At 53.5% G+C, this 18,796-nt stretch overlaps 4 protein-coding genes across 4 annotated transcripts; 2 read left to right on the forward strand and 2 right to left on the reverse strand.

Moving 5' to 3' along the window:
• Window positions 1–29: 29 nt before the first annotated feature.
• On the forward strand, window positions 30–833 carry PG986_005427 (uncharacterized protein; the record flags this gene model as incomplete). The annotated part of the gene is made up of 1 exon (XM_066841649.1): window positions 30–833. The coding sequence occupies one exon, from the start codon at window positions 30–32 to the stop codon at window positions 831–833; it is 804 nt and encodes a 267-aa protein (XP_066701511.1).
• Window positions 834–2,018: 1,185 nt separating this feature from the next.
• Window positions 2,019–2,660, forward strand: PG986_005428 (uncharacterized protein; the record flags this gene model as incomplete). Its single annotated transcript, XM_066841650.1, has 1 exon — window positions 2,019–2,660. The coding sequence occupies one exon, from the start codon at window positions 2,019–2,021 to the stop codon at window positions 2,658–2,660; it is 642 nt and encodes a 213-aa protein (XP_066701512.1).
• A 1,074-nt stretch (window positions 2,661–3,734) lies between these two features.
• Window positions 3,735–7,004, reverse strand: PG986_005429 (c6 zinc finger domain containing protein; the record flags this gene model as incomplete). The annotated part of the gene is made up of 5 exons (XM_066841651.1): window positions 3,735–4,462; window positions 4,539–4,641; window positions 4,701–5,611; window positions 5,678–6,546; window positions 6,688–7,004. The coding sequence occupies 5 exons, from the start codon at window positions 7,002–7,004 to the stop codon at window positions 3,735–3,737; spliced, it is 2,928 nt and encodes a 975-aa protein (XP_066701513.1).
• Window positions 7,005–10,475: 3,471 nt separating this feature from the next.
• Window positions 10,476–12,442, reverse strand: PG986_005430 (uncharacterized protein; the record flags this gene model as incomplete). Its single annotated transcript, XM_066841652.1, has 6 exons — window positions 10,476–11,112; window positions 11,163–11,681; window positions 11,738–11,777; window positions 11,831–11,889; window positions 11,944–12,253; window positions 12,331–12,442. 6 exons carry the CDS (start codon window positions 12,440–12,442, stop codon window positions 10,476–10,478), a joined length of 1,677 nt encoding a protein of 558 aa, XP_066701514.1.
• Window positions 12,443–18,796: the final 6,354 nt, after the last annotated feature.

Raw genomic sequence — 18,796 nt, forward strand, 5'->3', positions numbered from 1 at the left:
GCGAATTGAATAATAAATCTGGAGTCACAATGCCGCCGCCACCGTTAATCAAGGCTGTTCGCAGTCTCGCGCGCGATCTGGCATCCCACCTGCCGACCGAGTCGCCATTTCACCCCGAGACACAACAATACCAACAACAGCAGTCGCCCGCCACGCCCACGCGTACATTGGACTTTGCACCGAGGGTGACGAGACTGTTCCCGCGACTCGCTACCGGCGTCTCGACCGTGCCCCAGGGCTACGGCAACTCGCCCTCTGGGCCCCAGCCTGGCGTCGTCGTGGGCATCGTGCTGGGCTCCATCGCCGGGTTTTTACTTGTCCTCTGGCTCGTCTACACGTGCGTCAACCTGGGCAACGGCCGCAACACCAACGTCATCGTCGAGACGGAGGGGTCCATGGTGTCGGGCTCCGTCGTGACGCGCGAGACCCGAAAACACCGGCGCAGCCGCCACCACGAGTCGCGCTCGCGGTCTGTCGGGCCCGAAAGGCGGCGCGAGACGGTCGAGATCCGCGAGTCGCGCGTTGTGCCGGAGGAGCGCATCGTCGTCGAGGAGGCGCGTCGGAGCCGGGGTGGGCCGCCGCCGCCGCGCATGCCTCCGCCGGGTCCGGCACGGCGTCCGCCTTCGCCCATGAGCGACGAGGACGATGAGGTCGTGGTGATTGAGGAGAACACGCCGCCGAGGAGGCGCGAGAGCAGGCGCCACCGGAGGAGGAGCAGCGAGCGGCGCAGCAGCGGGTACAGGGACGTCGACCCGTATCGCTACGCGGGCGGCGATGAGCCGATGCGGAGCATGAGTCGCCGCCGTAGCGACTCGCGCCGACGATATGATTAGAGAGAAACGACGTGTCACGTTTTTTGTGTGGTTATGTTGTAATGAAAGCAGCTAGCGGACACCAGGCCTTTGGGGAAGCACGCACGATGTATGATTTTCCGAGATACAAGAGGAGTTCACTGGGGAGAGGGCAGTTCTTTTCGACATGTTCTCTAGTGAGGACTTGACCTGCTTTGACGGGATACTTCTCTGTCTGTGTTCACAGGCCAGGGCAGTCAGTAGCGATTCCGGGATCAGTCATCCGGACTTTATGGTAAAACTGTACATAAGTAGATAATCCGTATACGGAACTATGCTAAGGTCATGTATCAGGCAAACGTATTCTGACTTTACTCTGCTGCTACCCTAGGTTGACCCATGATGGCCAGGGGTAGCAGCAATTTCATAACCAGCCGGGCCTCCGGGCTTACAACGACCTTGAAGCCAGAACTTTCGGTCGAAGAAGGGCATACACGGCCCAGAAATGGCATGCTCGTAATCGCCAAAAGAGCCAACCTTGATTGCGGGTTGTGGTGGGTAACTGGATGCTTTCGGCGCCGGTGGGATACCAGGCTCTGTCCTGAGTTTTCACATGTTTACATATTTCGACCTCCCTCGTACTAAGAACGAGGTGGGCATGCCTCGGACACCGTTACGTCTCGAATCCAGCTATCGTTTTCCAATGCTCCAGGCTGCGACAAATGGTTTCAGGTTCAGCATAACAGACGCCGAACAGGATTGAGCGTTGAGTGATGAAGGCGCAGACACAATTGGGCCCGAAGGAATCGAGGTGCATCCTCTTCAATGTTATTATCCTCTTTTCGAGGAACTCGAGGTGTCGCAACCTACATAACCTTTGTACAGCATTAACCTAGCTTGCCTAGCAAGCGCCCCATTCCAATTGCAAACCCGCCAGGCACGGCCCCTCATCCACGCGATTTCCCCTGCAAGTGATGGAAGAAAGCGCTAACGTTTGGCGACATGACATCATCGTACAGGGGAGGTGCCTGCCAAAGCCTTCTGGACTTAGATATCTATGATGGATGACCACCACCTACAGTACGGGTACCCTGGTTTCAGCAGCCAGCTAGAAATACAACAAACCCTCTCTTCTCGCATCGGAGACTGCATAACACACCCTACAATACAATCTCAACCTGAACCTGAACCTGAACCGCAATCCCATTACTGTTTCCATACTCCCAAATGGACCACCCCGTTCGCGAAATCGACGGTATCGTCACCACGCTCTGCCAAGGCAGTGCTGACGACCAGAAGGCCATCTTGGACGATTATTTCACGCCAGATGCCTACTTCATTCATCCTTTGTGCAGAGTGCCCTCTTTCGCAGGCGTAGACCTGCCCTTCCTCGGCCGCATCGACTCTCGCACCTTCCTGAACTATATTTACCAGTGGTATCGCATTCTCAGCCCCAAAATCGACATCCATGTCGACTCCAAGGTGCTCGATCAGCAGCACAACCTGCTGTATCTCACCATGCGCCAGGTCTTCACGCTCTGGTTCGTCCCCTTCGGCCTGTGGCAATCTCACGTTAAGCTCGTCACCGTCCTCGAGCTTGCGCACCTTGCCATCGACGAGAGTGGCCGACCGGCAGATCACAATACTGTCATACCTCCTGGCGACAAGACTGCGCGGTTCCGCTACTTCATCAAGGGCCAGGAGGACCACTACCAGGCCAATGAATGGCTCAAGTTTATTGCCCCCTGGGGCGGCTCTCTCCTCTGGGTCACGGGGCAGCTCATATCGACACTCGTGTGTGCCTTGTGTGTCATGATATTTTGGCCACTGACGTACCTGGAGCCGCATGGATTGATGTCGAAAATCTAGAGGTTTCTCGTTGTCGCCATGTTCCGGATCCTCACCGCTGGCTCTCTCTCAGCCGTCGGTATCATTCTGAGAGGATGGAGGAAGGCGTATAACGCAACGCAGCACCATTTGGACCTGGACTTGGATTATGACGACGAAAACGACCGACAACCTGCAGATGATTTCAAGCTACAGCTCTTCATAAACGGGTTGCCTGCCCCCATCTATGGACGAAGTTGTCCCTCGAGCCGTGGAGGCTGGCGGCAACACTAATCGTTATCAAAGCAGTGGTAGAGGCCACACCAGCCACGAACCGCGAACTCTAACTTGTCCTCGTCGGTAAGGCATGCACGCGGCTTTGGTGACAAACCCTATGGGTACAGCAAAGGCTACGCACGTCGATGGTGACCCCGAATGCTATCTGGATGACACATTATCCGACAAACGCTCTCTCCAGACTACTCTGCGCAAGGATAGGCGTGTTGTGGACTATGGCCCCATTGGCTCGGGAACTTGGGTCTACGAGCATATGGCTATGATGATTTTGAGAATGAAGATGGCGAAGTAGTCGCTTCTGAAACAGTCGATGGGTTAAACGATGGGATAAACGATGGGATGCAGTGAGGTAATGTTTAGCAAGCTTATTTATGCTTCGGTGATAATTTAGATATAGGTGTGCATTTATCTCGAGGAGTCCGAGACCGTGGGCATATGTTTTAACCAAAGAATACATAGGGAGGCCCAGAGTTGTAGACAACCAGCCCCCAAGTAGGCTCTGGAAGGATGTTTTAGTCGTACCATTAATGAACCGCGGCAGAAAATTGAAAAGGCTAAATAACTATCATAGGGTATTATCTTTGCAGAATACATGACAGTTCCATCAATTGATTGATATCCCAAGAGAGAAAGAAAAAAGACAAGCCAAATCCAGTCCGACCTAATCCCATCCGAGGCGATAATGACTCGGGACATCCTTCGATTTTTGAAATGATTATGTCTCATATTCCCCTTTCCGTGCCTCCGTTCAAGGCGCTGAAGACTGCTTGAGGACGACACCTTACACGACAGAATCCCAACATCTTTCGTTCACTTCCGTCATCCGCCCCCGCCACCTCCAGTCTGGCCGCCGAAGAAGAAGCCGTCAAACAGGTCGACTTGCTGCCCATCGCTGAAATCATGATGCATGCCCTCCCAGCCCAGGCCGAACCCGAGGTCCATCTGGTCGCCGCTCATGTCGCCCTCGAAGCCTCCGCCGCCGGGTCCTCCCATGTTGGCCAGGCCCTGCAGGAAATCCATGCCCTGGAGATCGGCGTAGTTGAGCTGCTGCCCGCCGGGCGTGAAAGCCGAGGATGCCGGCGACGTCGTGTTGTTCAAGATATTGGCCATGCTGTTGCCCGGGGCCGAGACGGGCGTGGCGAGGCTAGCCACAGAGACGGGGGACTGCACCTGCTGGCCCGACGGGGATGGCAAAAGAACGGGGTCGATAGCCGAGTTATCTAGACCGGTGCTCGTGTCGGGGCTTGCGCTGGTGCTCAGGTTCGTCGTCGGCATGCCGCGCATCATTGAGAAGCTGTCCGGGTCGGGCTCGATACCTGGCATCGAAAGACTGAACTGCTGGCTCGGTTGCATGGGGCGCAATTGGTTGGAGAAATTGTTCATGGCAAACCCATCGGTTGACGGAGTTGAGGTCATGTCAAATTGGGACTGGGGTGTTGGCCGGAAACTGGCCTGTTCCATCGATGTCCGGTATTGCTGTTGCTTTTGGCGGTTCGCAGTTGCGTCACGAGCCGAGATATAGTCTCGGTCAAGGCTCCCCCTTGGAGCTATGCTTGGACCGATTGATAATCTGTCCGAAGCCACCTTTGGAGGAGGCCATCTTGATGGTGGCCTTTGACGTACGATCGAAGGCGTCCCGACACGCCTCTGCTGGGGGGCATTTCTCGATGAGATCAGAGAAGACTGACGTGGCTGCAAGGATCGTGAAGTCGACCTCGTCATTGCTCTATTGGTTGTTATTAGCCAGATTCCAGAAGGGAGGAAGAACAGTGGTCAGCAACTTACCAATCGACTTCGTACTATGCGCGAATGCCAGATGGCATAAAGATACGAGATGCCCGCCATGAACAGATGATGCGTTGCCAAGTAGGTGTAGTTGACAAGACCCATGACATGTAGCTGCCGGTAGAGACGAATGATCTTTTGTCCAGCTTCCGCAACTTTGAGGTAGACTCTCTCTACGTCTTCCCCTTGCTCCGCCGGATAGATCGAGGGGCTGTCCATCTCCCTCGAAGTGTTATATTCGCCCTCAAACATAGCAGGGACGCTAAGACTTTGTCTATACAGCATAATTATGGCCTGCCAGTAGTTGAGGTCCAAGAACTCGGTGGAGAAGGCCACACCTGAGTCTTCCCTTTTAGGGGAACTGTTTTTCCATTCCAATAGACGCCTGTCGATATCTCTTCTCCAAGATCGGAACGAGTCAAATTTGTCCAGGAATGGAGAAGGCAGATGCGTGTGCATGTATTGGTTGGTCCTGTTCTGGCCCGTTTTCCTCGCAATGAGGGCTTGCTGGTACTGAAGGACTTGGAGGATTTCCGACTGCAGCAGGCGAAGACGGAAGTAGTGGTAGGCAACAATCTTGTAGGAGCTTTCGGTCCCAGACGGTGGGTTGAGACCTGAAAGCGTTATATACTTGTCGTCTAGGAGCGAGGGGAATTCAGTGGTGACGACTTGGTCCGAAACCCCAAACGGCCGGCCGACGCAAGCGCTGACGAGTCTGTCGAAGGAGTATGTACACCACCAGAGCCTTCTTCGCATATCTCGCACATACTCGCGCCTTCCCTTCTCTTTCCAGTGCGCCTCGCGTGGATTTTCGGCCCCTGGAGGTGGACCGGATTTACCGTTGGGCAGACCGATCTCCACATCTTTGCCATCTTCATAATGAAGTCCGAGATCGACGGCGAGGCGGACGGCTACGCCGACGATATACCTACGGGTTTGTTAGTGATGACGCGCAACATGGCTCCCATTCAACATACCATAGGCCAGGGGGACTGGGCGAAGCAAGGCAAAATTGGCAAGCAACAGCACGGCTTGTAGCTCTTCCAGCCCGCCCCCACTATTGCTTAGACATGCCTCCAGGTGAACGATAGCACTGGCATGGTACTCTTCAGGCTGGGCTTGTCTGGACCCCTTTGTTTCCCCATCGCCATCTGCAGGTTTGGAGGGCTGCCCATCCATGATAATACCGCCACCAATAGCGAAAACCATGTTTAGGATGTACAGCTCCCTTGGGCCCCTAATTCTGCCTTCACTGGCGTAGGCTAGTTCGAACATTTCCATAAAGTTGACACGGTGCAGCACCGGTATCTGGGGGTTGGCATGTTCAAAGTACAAGTTCACCAATTTCAGGGCCAGTTCCTTGTTAGGAAACTCGGCCTGGCTGATAGTGGGCTTGGTATGCAGGCCAAAGAAGGAGTCTCGCATTGAAGTGCCCGATGCAACTGCCCCATTGCCAGCTATCGGTTTATACGGACGAACACCCCCGGTCTTGTCGGAACTCGAGCGTTGGTCGCCCACAGAGGATTGGACTGCGGCAAACACCACCCGCGCAAATGAGACGCCATTGGCAGACCCGAGCTGCCTCTTGGAAGGCACGGTACCACGGTTTGGGTTATGGTTCTGCCTGCTATTTTCATTCGCATTGCCATCTTGGCGTGGTGGCGCGCGGCGGTCTGATGAGTCGTGCGAGCCGGATTGGTTACCATCGGTCGGGGAGACAGCAGCGCCACCATCCACTCCTATCCTAGAGCAGTGATCGAGGTCCTCCGAGGGCGGAAATTGAATGCTGTTGGCGCGTAGCAGCGCCTCTAATTGTTCGACGCGCGTTTCGAGATAGAAGACATAGCTAGAATTACGTCAGCGGACTGCCCATCGCACGCAATTCATCCCAGAATTTGCGCATTTTATCTCTTTTTTTTTTCTTCTTCTTCTTCTTTTTCTTTTTTGGTCGCAGAGAAGCGGTAAGAGAATAGAGCCATTGACTAACCTCCGAGGAATCTCCCGCTTCGTTATAGGGTCATAGCCCACACAGGGCACTCGAGCTTTCTCGCAGCTGGCACAGCTCGGAAGCTTCTGGTCGCAGCGGTTCTTGCGCAGGCGGCAGCGGTTGCAGGCGCTAACATTGCGAAAATTGCTGCTCTGCCCAATCTTCACTCCGGTCGCAGCATCGGTTGGCGATTGATCTGTGGCAGGCGATGTCGGAACAGCTGGCGCGGCGGAATTGGGTGAGGCTCTTTCGGGCGAAGACCGCCGGGGCCGTTTGGACGGATGGTCGTCCGGCGTGGGCGGTGAGTGCGTCGACATTGGGAAAATCGCGGCTCGGCTGACCTGGCTAGGACGCGCGCACAAGATAAGACAAGACAAGACAATGCAAGCTGCCCGCTGACGCAAAATCGAGCTCGAACTCTGGCGCGTTAGCTCGCGCAAGAGGCAACAAAGTTGCAGCAACTCTTGTCGACTGGCTAATCCCAAGTTTGGCAGTGCCTAACCCCCCATTTCCATCGGATCTCGGTTTATTGGATTCGGGGGATCCGAGGATTCGTATGAGCCTTGGAGGCCGCTATAGTGCGGGGAACGAGAAGCTCTTGCGAAACGAGCGAGGGAGAGAGAAAGAGCGTATTCCGAACCGCCAGGCCAGGAAACGCAGCGACAAAGCTACCTAGTAGTAGTGCCTAGTCGCGACTTTGGAAATGTCGGTAAGTGAGGTGCCCTTGGTAGGTTTTGCCGATGACGGTTGGCTGGTCGCAGAGTAAGAAGAATTGACGGATAAGCTAGGTAAGGTGAAGGAGGATGGGGAAGTGTAGGCTTGATTACGTATACGGATGATGACATATATCTATAGACGTACTTATATATATCAATTGAATTGAAGAGGCCCCATGTGACCGCTATTGAGGTATGTAGCAAGAGTGGTCGATTGTCACGTCAAGTTACATAATAAAGTCGGTAACATAGCGAGTAGTAGGAGGTGAGCTTGAACTTGGTTTGTTTGGTAGATGGATTGATTGATTGCTTGGTACGAGCGAGAGCAAGAGCTTCGAGATAACACACTGGGGGACTTCAGGATAAGCAAACCTTCTAGCTACAAGGGTCAGATTGACGAGTCCCGGTTCCTGCACTTCTGCCTTCCTTGACTAGGTAGGAACTTACCTACTTGCAAATACATAAGTCATGTCAATCCATGTTAGTATTGTGTGATGTAGCAGGCTAGGGCGCGCAACATCACAAATGCATTAGAGCAATTGCCTTTTTTTTTTTTGACCCCCTTCTCTTCCTCTTGTCTTGCTCCCAGCTGACGAGGATTTCTGACGAGGGTGGAGGGGTCCGAGGGGTCCTTGGGGCTAGTAATTGATAAGGATAGCAGGATGGTTGGCGGATGGGCCAAATAAAAAAAAGGACCGCTGCGAATCAGCGGTCCCATTGTCGGGGGACGATCTACCTTTGGCGCCCCATGTGCTTCTCTCCACAGTCCGCTCCGCTCTGCCCGAACTTCTTAGCTTTGAGGGTTGGAGGGTTGGGAACGTGGGACCCCCACACTTTGACACCACCTACTCTGGCCCCGAGATCCCCAAATGCCAACCTGCCAAACGCTTGACAAATGCCTGCCCAATGCCGGGATAAATGCTGCTGGGCTGGGGGTTACGAGGGTGGATGTGATCGGTATCGGTCGGGGGGAGGGGAAGAGAGGGTCCACCATCCACCGTTGAACGTCCACCGTCCACCGTCCATCGTCCACCTGCATCTTCTGCATACCTGCTTCCGTCGTCTCCCAGTGACGACAGCATGGCAGTTGGTGACGGTGACTGTGCTGAGCCGGATGGGGCCCCGGGCGGGCGGCTGCGTGACTGGACTTCTTGCAAGGGCCCAGTGACATAGGAGATACACGGTCGCAGTCCAAAAAGAATAAAATGCAGCCAGTGCATAGTGCAGCTGTCGATCTCCCCCCAGAGCATGCCTGCCCACCGCCGCACGTAGCACAAGTTACTAAACGGACATCAAGACGCGCCCGTTTTTGACAGGCCTGCCCAAACCGGAAGAGCCTAACCTATCACAGCTCGAGGAGCCCGACTTAAGCATGCCCGACTGATGCCGCAAAGAATCTATAGCCATCGGGCAGGCAGTTCGGAGCTGAGCCCCTATTGTCCACTCCCTTCGAGATCACATGTCCATGTTGCTTTCTTTTCTGCCCTCGCATGCATACGTACACATCCCCGTTCCGAATGGATAATGTTACGTACACACATGCATATGTGCACATATCGTAGTACCAGTATAGTATATATATGTGTGTGTGTGTGTGTGCATACTTAGGTAATGGTTTTACGTGTCATGAATGAGCCAAGCAACAAAAAAACCAACGCCGGGTGTCGGGCACGCCAGCACTTGCAAAAAGAACCGCACACCGGCGAGATCTCCTCTCGGTCAGTCATGTACCCAACAGCTGTCTCCCACCCCCTTTACCACCCTTTGGTGCCGTGGTCTGGCCTGGATGGGGTAGAAAGCAAGCACTCGCCTGTTGAGACACAGCACTCGGACGCATATGATGGGCATCCCTGCAGGGGGAGGGTCCAACTCCCAGACATATAACGATGAAGAAAAGAAATCATTCCACAACGGTCAAGTGTCTCATACTGCTTCAAAGTCTGAAGGGTGGGGGCGCGGTGAGTGAGGACGACCGATGCCGTCAAGGTCCATCACTACTCAACTTTGCTGTTAGCACCAGATGCAGCGCACATTGAGTTTTCATTAGCCTGGGCCTCTGCCAGACATGTACGGGAGATCCAAATAACAGATCACTTAGTGTTTCAGATTGGGAGATTGGGTTAGATAGACCGGACTGCCTGCCGTCCTTCCGAGCCGGCAGAAACATGCCACTCCATCAAGATGGTCCAACGCATGGTGCATTTCGTATGGCGATGATCAAAAGGCTCAAGAAGTTGCTTCTCTCTCATTTCCGCTGTCTCTGAGTGTGCCCCTAATGCAGCCGAAAAGGCGGCCGGGCTCCGTACCCATCTATGCAATATGAGATACAAATGACCAAATCAAACTGTAGGTTGGTATCTCTGTAAACTAATCCTGGCTCGGGAAAAAAACATGAAGCCCCTTGATCCCTCACCTGGCCAACAAAAAAAAAAGAAAAAAAAGCAAACCCAAGGGAAAAACCAAACTGAAACCAAAATGCGCGCCCGCACACAAAAACAAGACCCAGTGGTATATCCCATCGACGAAGTCAAACACACGAAACGAGAGTTGCCTCTCTTGCCCAACAGAACGATGCCGGGTTGCTTGAGCCCGACACCTCCAAATGGCAATGTCTTTCTTGTCCTCCCAAAACAACCAGAAAATTGATCAAAAGCCAACGCCCCTCGAGGTCATCTCGAGTCTATGCATTGTCCCATTCGTGCATGTCGCCAAGTTGCATGCTGTCAAGAAAAGCAGAGTTTAAAGCAAAAACACCCCAGATTCCATATCCCTTATTTCCCCATGCCGTACCGTATCCCTTTGCCATCCGAGGCTCTGTTCCTTCTATAACCGTATTGTTGTTGTGTATCGCCCTGTTCCTCCCCGAGGTTCCCTCATGCTGTGCTAACTCAAAAGGACCGGTTGGCCATAAAAACATTGTGTGAAAAGGGTCGTAATTCGTGAGTCGACAAGAAATCCATAGCTTCTCTATACCCTGTTGGCAAGAGATATCTTTTCAGTCGTAAAAGTATGCCGCTGCGCGGTGTGCTCCATGAACTCAGGCCACCGAGCATGCTCTTGATAGAGAGCTGCTTATTCCGAGGAAGTTGCGGCTTCGAGGTCGCCCTGGGCTTTCTCGTCGTATGTCTTCTGTGTGGGGATGCGAAGAGCAAGGAATGCTCCAGCAATAGTAACAAGGGCACTGAACCACCAGGCAAGGCCAGAGTAGCCCGTGTCGAGCCCGAAAGCGTAAAGCATACCCGAAACGGCCGGGGCAAGGGCCCGGCACAAACTCGCCGTTGACGCAGCAACGCCATTGATGGTACCGAGAGCTCTCTGGCTGGGTGCAGCATCAGCAGTGAGCATGGCATTGCTGGGGTAGGCGAGACTCGAGAATGTCGACTTCCACACTATGATGAAGCAAATGCCCACCATGCGAAGGTTATCGGGTAACAACACAAGGTATGGCGTCACCAGGTAGAGCGCGAAGTAAGCCACAGCAACAAGTTGGAATACGCGGAGGTGTCCGAGGCGTCCAATGGCGAAAGGCACGAGGAAGGCGTTGATCAACATCGAGTAAATGCCCTGGCCGCTCATCAGAACGCCGGTTTCCGCCGTGCTGAATCCGAAACCGCCCACGAACTTGAAGGGCAGGACCATCGGCTTGGGAGGGTTCGGCGCTTCGGTGGCAAGAAAAGTTGGCAACAGGGAATCGAAGGTCATCGTGTGGCTGGTGAACTGTTAGCGGGAGAACTCCTTGGCCTAAGTATGTAGACCTACAATGCAAGAATGCCGAAAGCAGCAACATTGAGCAAAACAGGGCGTGTGAATTTCTTCGAGTTTGTTGCATTTGCCGCGGACATCTCATCGAGGTTGAGTGCTTCTGGTTGCTCGACAACGGGCCGGGCAGTGTTGATGCGCGGTGAGTTCGCTGGCGAGTTCTCGGTAGTTCGGTATCCTGGCAGTTGCTCTTCGGGGGCCAAGAGGGGCTGGTATTCAGAATCTGACGAGAACTTCGAGTCTCGTTCGGTGCCAGTCCTCCACGACCAGACCCCCGTGGCTTTAGCGATGAGCCAGTTGCCAAGTTCCACTCCGCGATCCTGCTGTCGTTTCTTCTCGTAGTGAGTCTCCTCAAGGAAAAGGAATCCAGTGATAACCCCGACCAACACAACGAAGGCGCTGAACAGGTTGGGAAGCAGGTACGGGTAAGCGTCCCAGATCGAGCCTTTGGCGAACAGGTTAGGGTAGGTTTCACAAGGCTTCGCGAGAGCTCCACCGATCATGGGACCGATAATGGATCTTTAGAAAACAGTTAGCGAGATATCCATGTGCGCATCAAAGTGTATAAGACGAACCCAATGCACCAGACAATTGGCATCATCGTGAAGGCACGCGCTATTGGACATCGTTAGTCACTTGTAGTCGAATTTCGGTTAGAGAGAACTCACGTCGATGCTCCTTGGCGGTCACCAGTTCAGTCACAGTAGACTGGAGAACTCCCATGTTGCTATATCACGTTAGCATAGCCATCCTCGAGATTGGACTGAATGCTTGCACTGACCCATTGAGCAAGCCTCCAATGGCACGCGCCGCAAGCGCCACCCAGAGATTCTGCGCAAATCCGAAGATCAAGACGCTCAGCGCGGTACCGATGAGGCCAGTCAGCAAGACAGGTTTGCGGCCGACTCTGTCACTCAGGCGACCCCAGAGAAAGCCAGTAGAGAACTCGGCAAAGGTGAATGCAGATGTCACCAAGCCGGCGTAAAACGAGATTTTGTTGTGGTCTTCTGTGATGTGGAAGTCCTTGACCATGTAGTAAACGTAGGGGAAAATTCCCATAAATGCGATGGGCTCGCAAATGCGGCAGATGGCTAGCGAACGATTAGTTTTGAGCTTGTCAAGGACATCCACATGGACGTGAGAGGTCTGGCTGGACCGCTCAACATACCTAACACAAGCATCTGCCTCCTCGGGAAAGGCGGCGCCAGAGTCTCTACTGGAAGAAGGGATCCTTTTGATAGACGGGGGTTCTCAGAACCCCGGGTTTGAGGTGTAGTCATGATGGCGGTTGTGGTTGGCTTTTGACTTGTCTGCGGAGAGGAAATGTGGTGCAAGCTGATGAAATGCAACAGCTTGATGGGCCACTCAAGGGTTTTCTAGGCCGGAGGCCTTGAGCTGTACACGGGACGGTTGGTGAAGTTGTTCCACGAAGTCTTCTGGGTGGTAGTGGTTGGGCCGAGATATCATTGAAGTCCGGCAAGGGTGGCCGACGTGGTGGCAGTCACGGTGGAGTTGTTGACTGCTTTCAAGTCAGGAACGTCAGGAACGGGTGAGTGATGATCGCCTTGCAAGTACGGATGACTGTGAAAGTGCAAGGCAAGGCGGCAACTAGGTGGTTATACCGGAATCTGGTAAAGATGAAAGGAAAGGGTTGACGGCCAACAGACTACGACGGATCGAGAAAGATGGGATAATGTGTATAAGTAGTCAAGACCAGTCGTGGGGAGTGGAGTCCGTAGGGCAGAGCTACATGTCAGTCAAACAAGGAGCGTGAGGTACCATGCGGATAATAAATTGGTTTTCTTGTAAGATTGAACCGGCGGTGACAGGATCCAGAAAAGCAAGCGAATGTGAGACTTGAATAGACGATCCTCCCCCAGGTACAAAGGTGCCCAGGAGCCCCCGGTGAGTGAGGCGATAGTGTCCAGAGTGGCATGGGAGCCTCTGGAACTGGTTCCGTACCACTGGTTTCGCTGTGGAGCCCATGGCTCGTTTGCATGTATTACTTGTGGACAGCGAGGGTACAAGTATTATGGATGGGTGTATGCCGGTACTAGCACGAGCTGACGTAGGAGTCATCTTCTCCTAACAAGCCATGCTGGGATCCGGCTATAAACTGAGAATCCCCGGTCAAGAGTGACAGGGCGGCAGGTGGAAACATCGTCTTAACCACATGGATTGGATAAGTGGGCTGGACCTCACGACGTTGAGGGTGATCCCTGTAGACCGTGGCCGATGGGCTCCCACTTGCTTTTGACCAGGGGTTGGCTCACTGCCAGCACCGGGGTGAAGAAAAGAGAAGAAAAAAAAGCATGCGCCAAACCTCGGACGATTACAAAGATGGAGACCCAAATTAAGAGTTCCCCTTAACCTAGAGGCTAAAAAAGTAAGGAAGAAAAAGAATTGTTCCGCCCTTGCCCCAATGAGGCAGCACCCCTTCCATGCAACTGGACTTGGTAATCACATCGATGTCAGGAACATCTCATTGGGCAGCCCAGCCAGTCACATCCCGGCACATCCAATGCGTCCACGGTGGATCACCACCATACCGGGTGGAGGATCTGAGAGCGGACTGCAGCGACTCTGTTCTGTCCTGTCCTGTCCTGTCCCCGAAGTCCAGGCGGTGAGGGAAGTTGATAACAGGTATTGCTGGGCTGGGCTTGAATGCAGTCATCCTCACGGGACCACGCCGTATGTCGTGGCAGCTTATCTGTCGGGAAGTTGGCCTGTATGTATGTGTGTGCGTGCGTAGAGCAGATCAGAGCGCTTCGGATCAGTGACCGACGGAGGCGCGCCTGGCCTGCACGTGCTGCTGTAGCGGCAGGCTGTACGAGGCCGGGAAGGGGGAGCGAGATGCCTCAATCACCATGTTACGCCCGACTTATACTTTTCCGTACGTCGCTGGCTGTTTTTGTCGTCTGTGGAAGGGACTCGGCACCAATGCCCCAAGGATGATTGACGTAGCAGGCTGTGGGCTGCCGTACCAGCCGAGAAGTGGCCCGCAGAAGTTTTGGAAGAATCGACAGGTATTTGCTGTGTGTGCATGGCAAGTAGGGTGGGATTTTCTTTTCGATACCTGACGGGACCTCGAATTCTCTGGTACTGGTACCAAATGCCGATGACGATCTGCTGTTGGCTCAAAAAGTTAACTGGACCAGTTCTGATGTGAGCTGGCAGCTACCGACCGACCGACCGCCTGCCTGCGCTCCAGTACTTCTGCTTCTAGCGTCGCTTCGGGACTTTGGAGCCCTTTGGAGCCTTGGGGCCCTTCCTTGGAGCCCTTCTTCTTGGAGCCCTTCCACTTCCACTTGGGGGGGCCTTGGCCCTTCGGGGCTCCAGTCCCTGCGTGGCGCAGCTGCCAACAGAGTCTGACGCATCGAATGGGAATATCTGGGTTGGCCAACAAGCACGAGCACGAGCAGGACATGCTATGAAATCCAAGCTATCCGATTCGGTGCTTGGATTGGTGTTTGAAGTATCATGTCGCACAAGATTTCCATGATGCACCTGGTCTTGTCTTGTCATGGCGGTCTGCCGGCAACAATCTATCGGCCGGTTTTTTGTTTCATTTCTTTCCTCAGTTGAGAGATCATCAACGAACCTTAATTTAGCTCATATAGCTTCGGCGTGGAAGAAGGAAAGGAAAAGGAAGAAAAAGAAAAAAAGAACAAGGGCCCACATCCGCTTTCACCGTTCGGTGATGGTAAGGTATATGTCAGTAAGTATAGTTGGTCGTATACTTATTTTTTTCCCTCCCACTACATGCACGCATACCTTTTACCATCCAATGCCAGCCCCGAGTATAGAATCGATACTCCAGCTAGCTACCTGCGCGAGCGAGAAGTACTACAAGTAATTGTCGGGTAGGAAAATTCCATCCCACCCTCGGCCATACCACATTGAGAATTTAGGCTTATACTACTTACCCCAGGCTGCAACACCGCATCCCGCATGGGTTTGATGTCTCGTCTGATTAGCACTAGCAAATGACTTTAGGTCGGATATGTGAGGGCAGAGAAACCCGTACCCAGTCGCGAGCCTCTGCTTTCGGACTGCCTGCCGCGCAGTGCCGGGCAGTCCTGCATTGTTCCTCGCGCGCATCGATGAAAAGCCATTGTACAGCTGAGATGTTACAGAATTCTCAATTGATTGGTTTCGGGCCGAGACAGCGAGGTAACCAAGCAGCATTCTTACTTAGTATTGTACAACCAGAGCATCTAGCCGATACTACCATTAATCTCATGGGCCGGAGGGTTTAACGGCGCGTTGCATACATAGGGCGATCTCTGCTCGTTACCATGTTTTGTCTCTTCGCGGATTCGCAACGTGTAGGTAGAGGAGTATCGGTGTACCTGATCTACACCGTACATAAATCTTCAGCTCGCTTCCTCACCCTGGCCCATTAGCTGAACTCGCGTGGCCCTGTTGAGATTGGGAAAAAGCAAGGCTGGTAGCCACGGCGTGCCGGTAAAATTATGTATTGATTCCATCTACTACATACATCGCCCACAGCCAGCCGTCCGCCCACCTCTGTGGCCGGCGCATATCCGATTTTGACAGCTACAATGGCTTGGCTGTCAGATCAGAAGGTGGAAGGGGTCGAGGTGTCAAACAGCCTCGCCCTTACATCGGTACTCGGTCAATCGGTAGATAGCAAGGTTGATATTATTCATCGCCCGTCCGTTCCCCAAGGATATCCCGTGGCATCTCAACAGCGCAATCAAGGTTGTTTCCTCCGGGTTAGGTCATTCTGGGTACCGTAAATCTGCATCTGCTAGTATGGATTCAATGTATCGGAATCCTGGTAACGACCAGCCCGCTTCTACGAGGGAGGAGACCGACTACTGCAACTCCCGGCCGTCTTTTGAACCGGGGAAGCAAAAGAAACCAGAAGACGAGGGATCTGGCGGATTCCTCGCTTGATTGTCGGGTGATTTGTGCGCCTCAGCAAATTTCCTCATTGGTAAACGAGTTCCAAAACAAATCCTGAAAAGCTTCTTTGCAAAAGGATCTCTCTCTCCCTCTCCCTCTCTAGTGCCGCGTAGTAAGGTTGCATGTACAGTAACTGCTACTGTACCGGATGTACACCCAGACCTCCCAGAGTTGATCAGATGGTTGCGGCGGCGAATCAGCAATGGAAGCAAGCCCAGCGCGTTGCATAGAGCCCGGGGAAGCGTCGCAGAAGTGCCGGCAGTGATCGCCACGTTGCTGCGTGCAGGAGTTATTTTAATACAACGCTATCAGGCGCAGTACATACTCTTAGTAGACAGCCCAGCCCGGCCAGAGCAGTACGTACTGCCACCAAGCCAGCGCCGCCGACAGCGCTTACCTAGGTATTCCCTGCTCATTGTGTGACAGGAACAGCTCAACGGGTCACACCCAAAGCGTCAAGCCACCATCTCTGAATAACTGGGGGTTTCGTGTTTGGTGGAGATTTCAGCTTCCATTCATTTTTTCCACAGCTTCCGTACAGCACACACGGACAGCAATGCACACATTGTACGAGCCAGGGCGCCCCGTGCACGGCACGCTTGAGGACACACACTCGTCAAGCGTAGGTTACTGTACTCCGTACTCCAGGAGGCTTGGAGGCTGGAGTGATTGTGACGAAACACGGCGGGTCAGGAGAAGAGAACTATGATTCAATTTTCAAGGGGCTCGGTAATAGCTCCGTTCTAGAATGATTCTATCAGTGGAGCTAGCGACTGGAGACAACAAATCTCATTTCCATTTCTTTCTCATGATCCAATGTTCATTTCTGCCAATATCGTGTCCATTGGCGTTTGAGGGAAGCCAGGTTCATCCCCGGAAAGCCGGAGGGCCAGGCGCCAGGTGGCAGGTTGTGACAAGCTCGACCTTCAGGGTCTCTTGCATCATGTAGATAGAAACATGCAGAGGTTTATTAAGTAGCGACGGACAAATCGGGAGGGCGGGCTGCCGCAGGTAGAAAGAGAGCAACGTATATGCGGCATATGTACGTGCCTGTCGATCAATTGCTCGCTATCGTCATACCCACCCAATCTATCTAGGCATGGTTCATGTACGAGCAGAGTACCGAGCTGGTTGCCAATATCAAATTCTGCTCATGCTGTCATGATCTTCTCGAAAACGATCGCCGGAGCCTGACTTGGTGCCGACCAACAATCTAAAAGCCCGTTTCAGCACAGGCTGTCTGAGCTTGCTGTGTCTTGGCCGCCCCCCTTTTTGCGGGCCCCTCCTGTCCTCGCATTGGTGAGCGATCATCTGACTTGCGAATAAGCCGGGCAAGGGTTGGCTGTTCCTTGCCTCGGTCGGGTGCGCACGTTTGGCGACGAGCTGCCGCGGTTTTGGCGACGTATCATCGGCGGCCTTCAGTGCGATGGGAGGACGTAGAGCAGCAGAGGAACAGAGAGAAGACATCATGAGATGGCTGGCACTGTGCAGTTGATGGCGTGGATGAAGAAGCATCAGGTGTTAGTCCTCGGGTGTCAGACGAGCGAGTCTACCCTACGCAAAGGTCAGCACCAATGGCAATCGAGCAGAACGGGCAAATCCACACATGCATGCGTTCATCTGTTCCTCCTCACGCATGCATGTCATGCAGCTTCAAGATGCACACTTTTGCGAGCTATATCGAACCAGCATCCGGGGCAAGGCTCGCTGCCTTCCTGGTCCCTGAACCCTGCTGGCCTGCCAAGATGGTCCATCAATCAACTCCTTACTGACTGACCGAGAGGAATAAAGTTTGTGTCGAAAGAGAGCCAACAACAAACAGGGTCACCACTGCACGCGGTCGGTAGGTACTGTAGAGGTACATACATTGATACAGGCTACGCGCATCTCCGGAACTACCCCGGTTACACATCTGTCCAAGCCGCGCCGGCAACAAACCAGCTCATTTCGATAATCGGAAGAAACATCTTCAAATCGGGCAAATCGTAGAGGGGTTGTTTCCTTATGGCTGAGACCGAGTCTTGGGTTCCCACTTGTGCGCGTACTGCATGTACCTTACACCTACTTCCGCGACGCTACAGGCAGGTGCCAGGTGCTGCTGGGAGGAGGGAGGAGAGGAAAGGAAGCGCACCATTCCTGCTGGGTCTGTTTGATTGAGTGGCGCTTAAGGTGACGAGAGGACGATGCAAACCAGGGTTGGCTTGTCCAAGAGCAAAGCATCTCATTTGGGATTGGCTGCCCGACTGGCCGACTGGCAGACTGGCCTCCTGACTGGACCCGCGGCTCGCCCGGCGGGTTGCCGTTCTCAGAGACACTTAGACGCGGCACCGGCAAGCCCGAAGAAACAGAACTACTGTTGAGCTAGGCGGGTACCTGACGCTACGAAGGTGTTCTGGAAAATAAAGGAGAACAATACACATTGACCAATCACTTTTCACAACTGACTGGTCTTGTTGGTGCGTAGGTTTCGTCTGAAATAGCGTGGCTCCGTTCTGGGAACCCGGCAGCGTCCCGAATGGACGGTTTCAGTCCGCCGTTGGATTTGTCTCTCTCTTTTTTTCTTTTTCCTCCCTCCCTTGCCCTCGCCCTCGTCGCTGCTGCACAGATTAATAAGATGCTTCTGTTAGCGCGAGCAGGCGACGCACAAATAAAAAAAGGGGGGGCCGGAGTGTGGCTGTCGAGATTTGTGCAACACCGTTTTT

Source organism: Apiospora aurea (assembly GCF_038362705.1).
Source record: "Apiospora aurea strain CBS 24483 chromosome Unknown utg000004l_segment0_segment0, whole genome shotgun sequence".
Classification (NCBI taxonomy): Eukaryota; Fungi; Ascomycota; class Sordariomycetes; order Amphisphaeriales; family Apiosporaceae; genus Apiospora; species Apiospora aurea.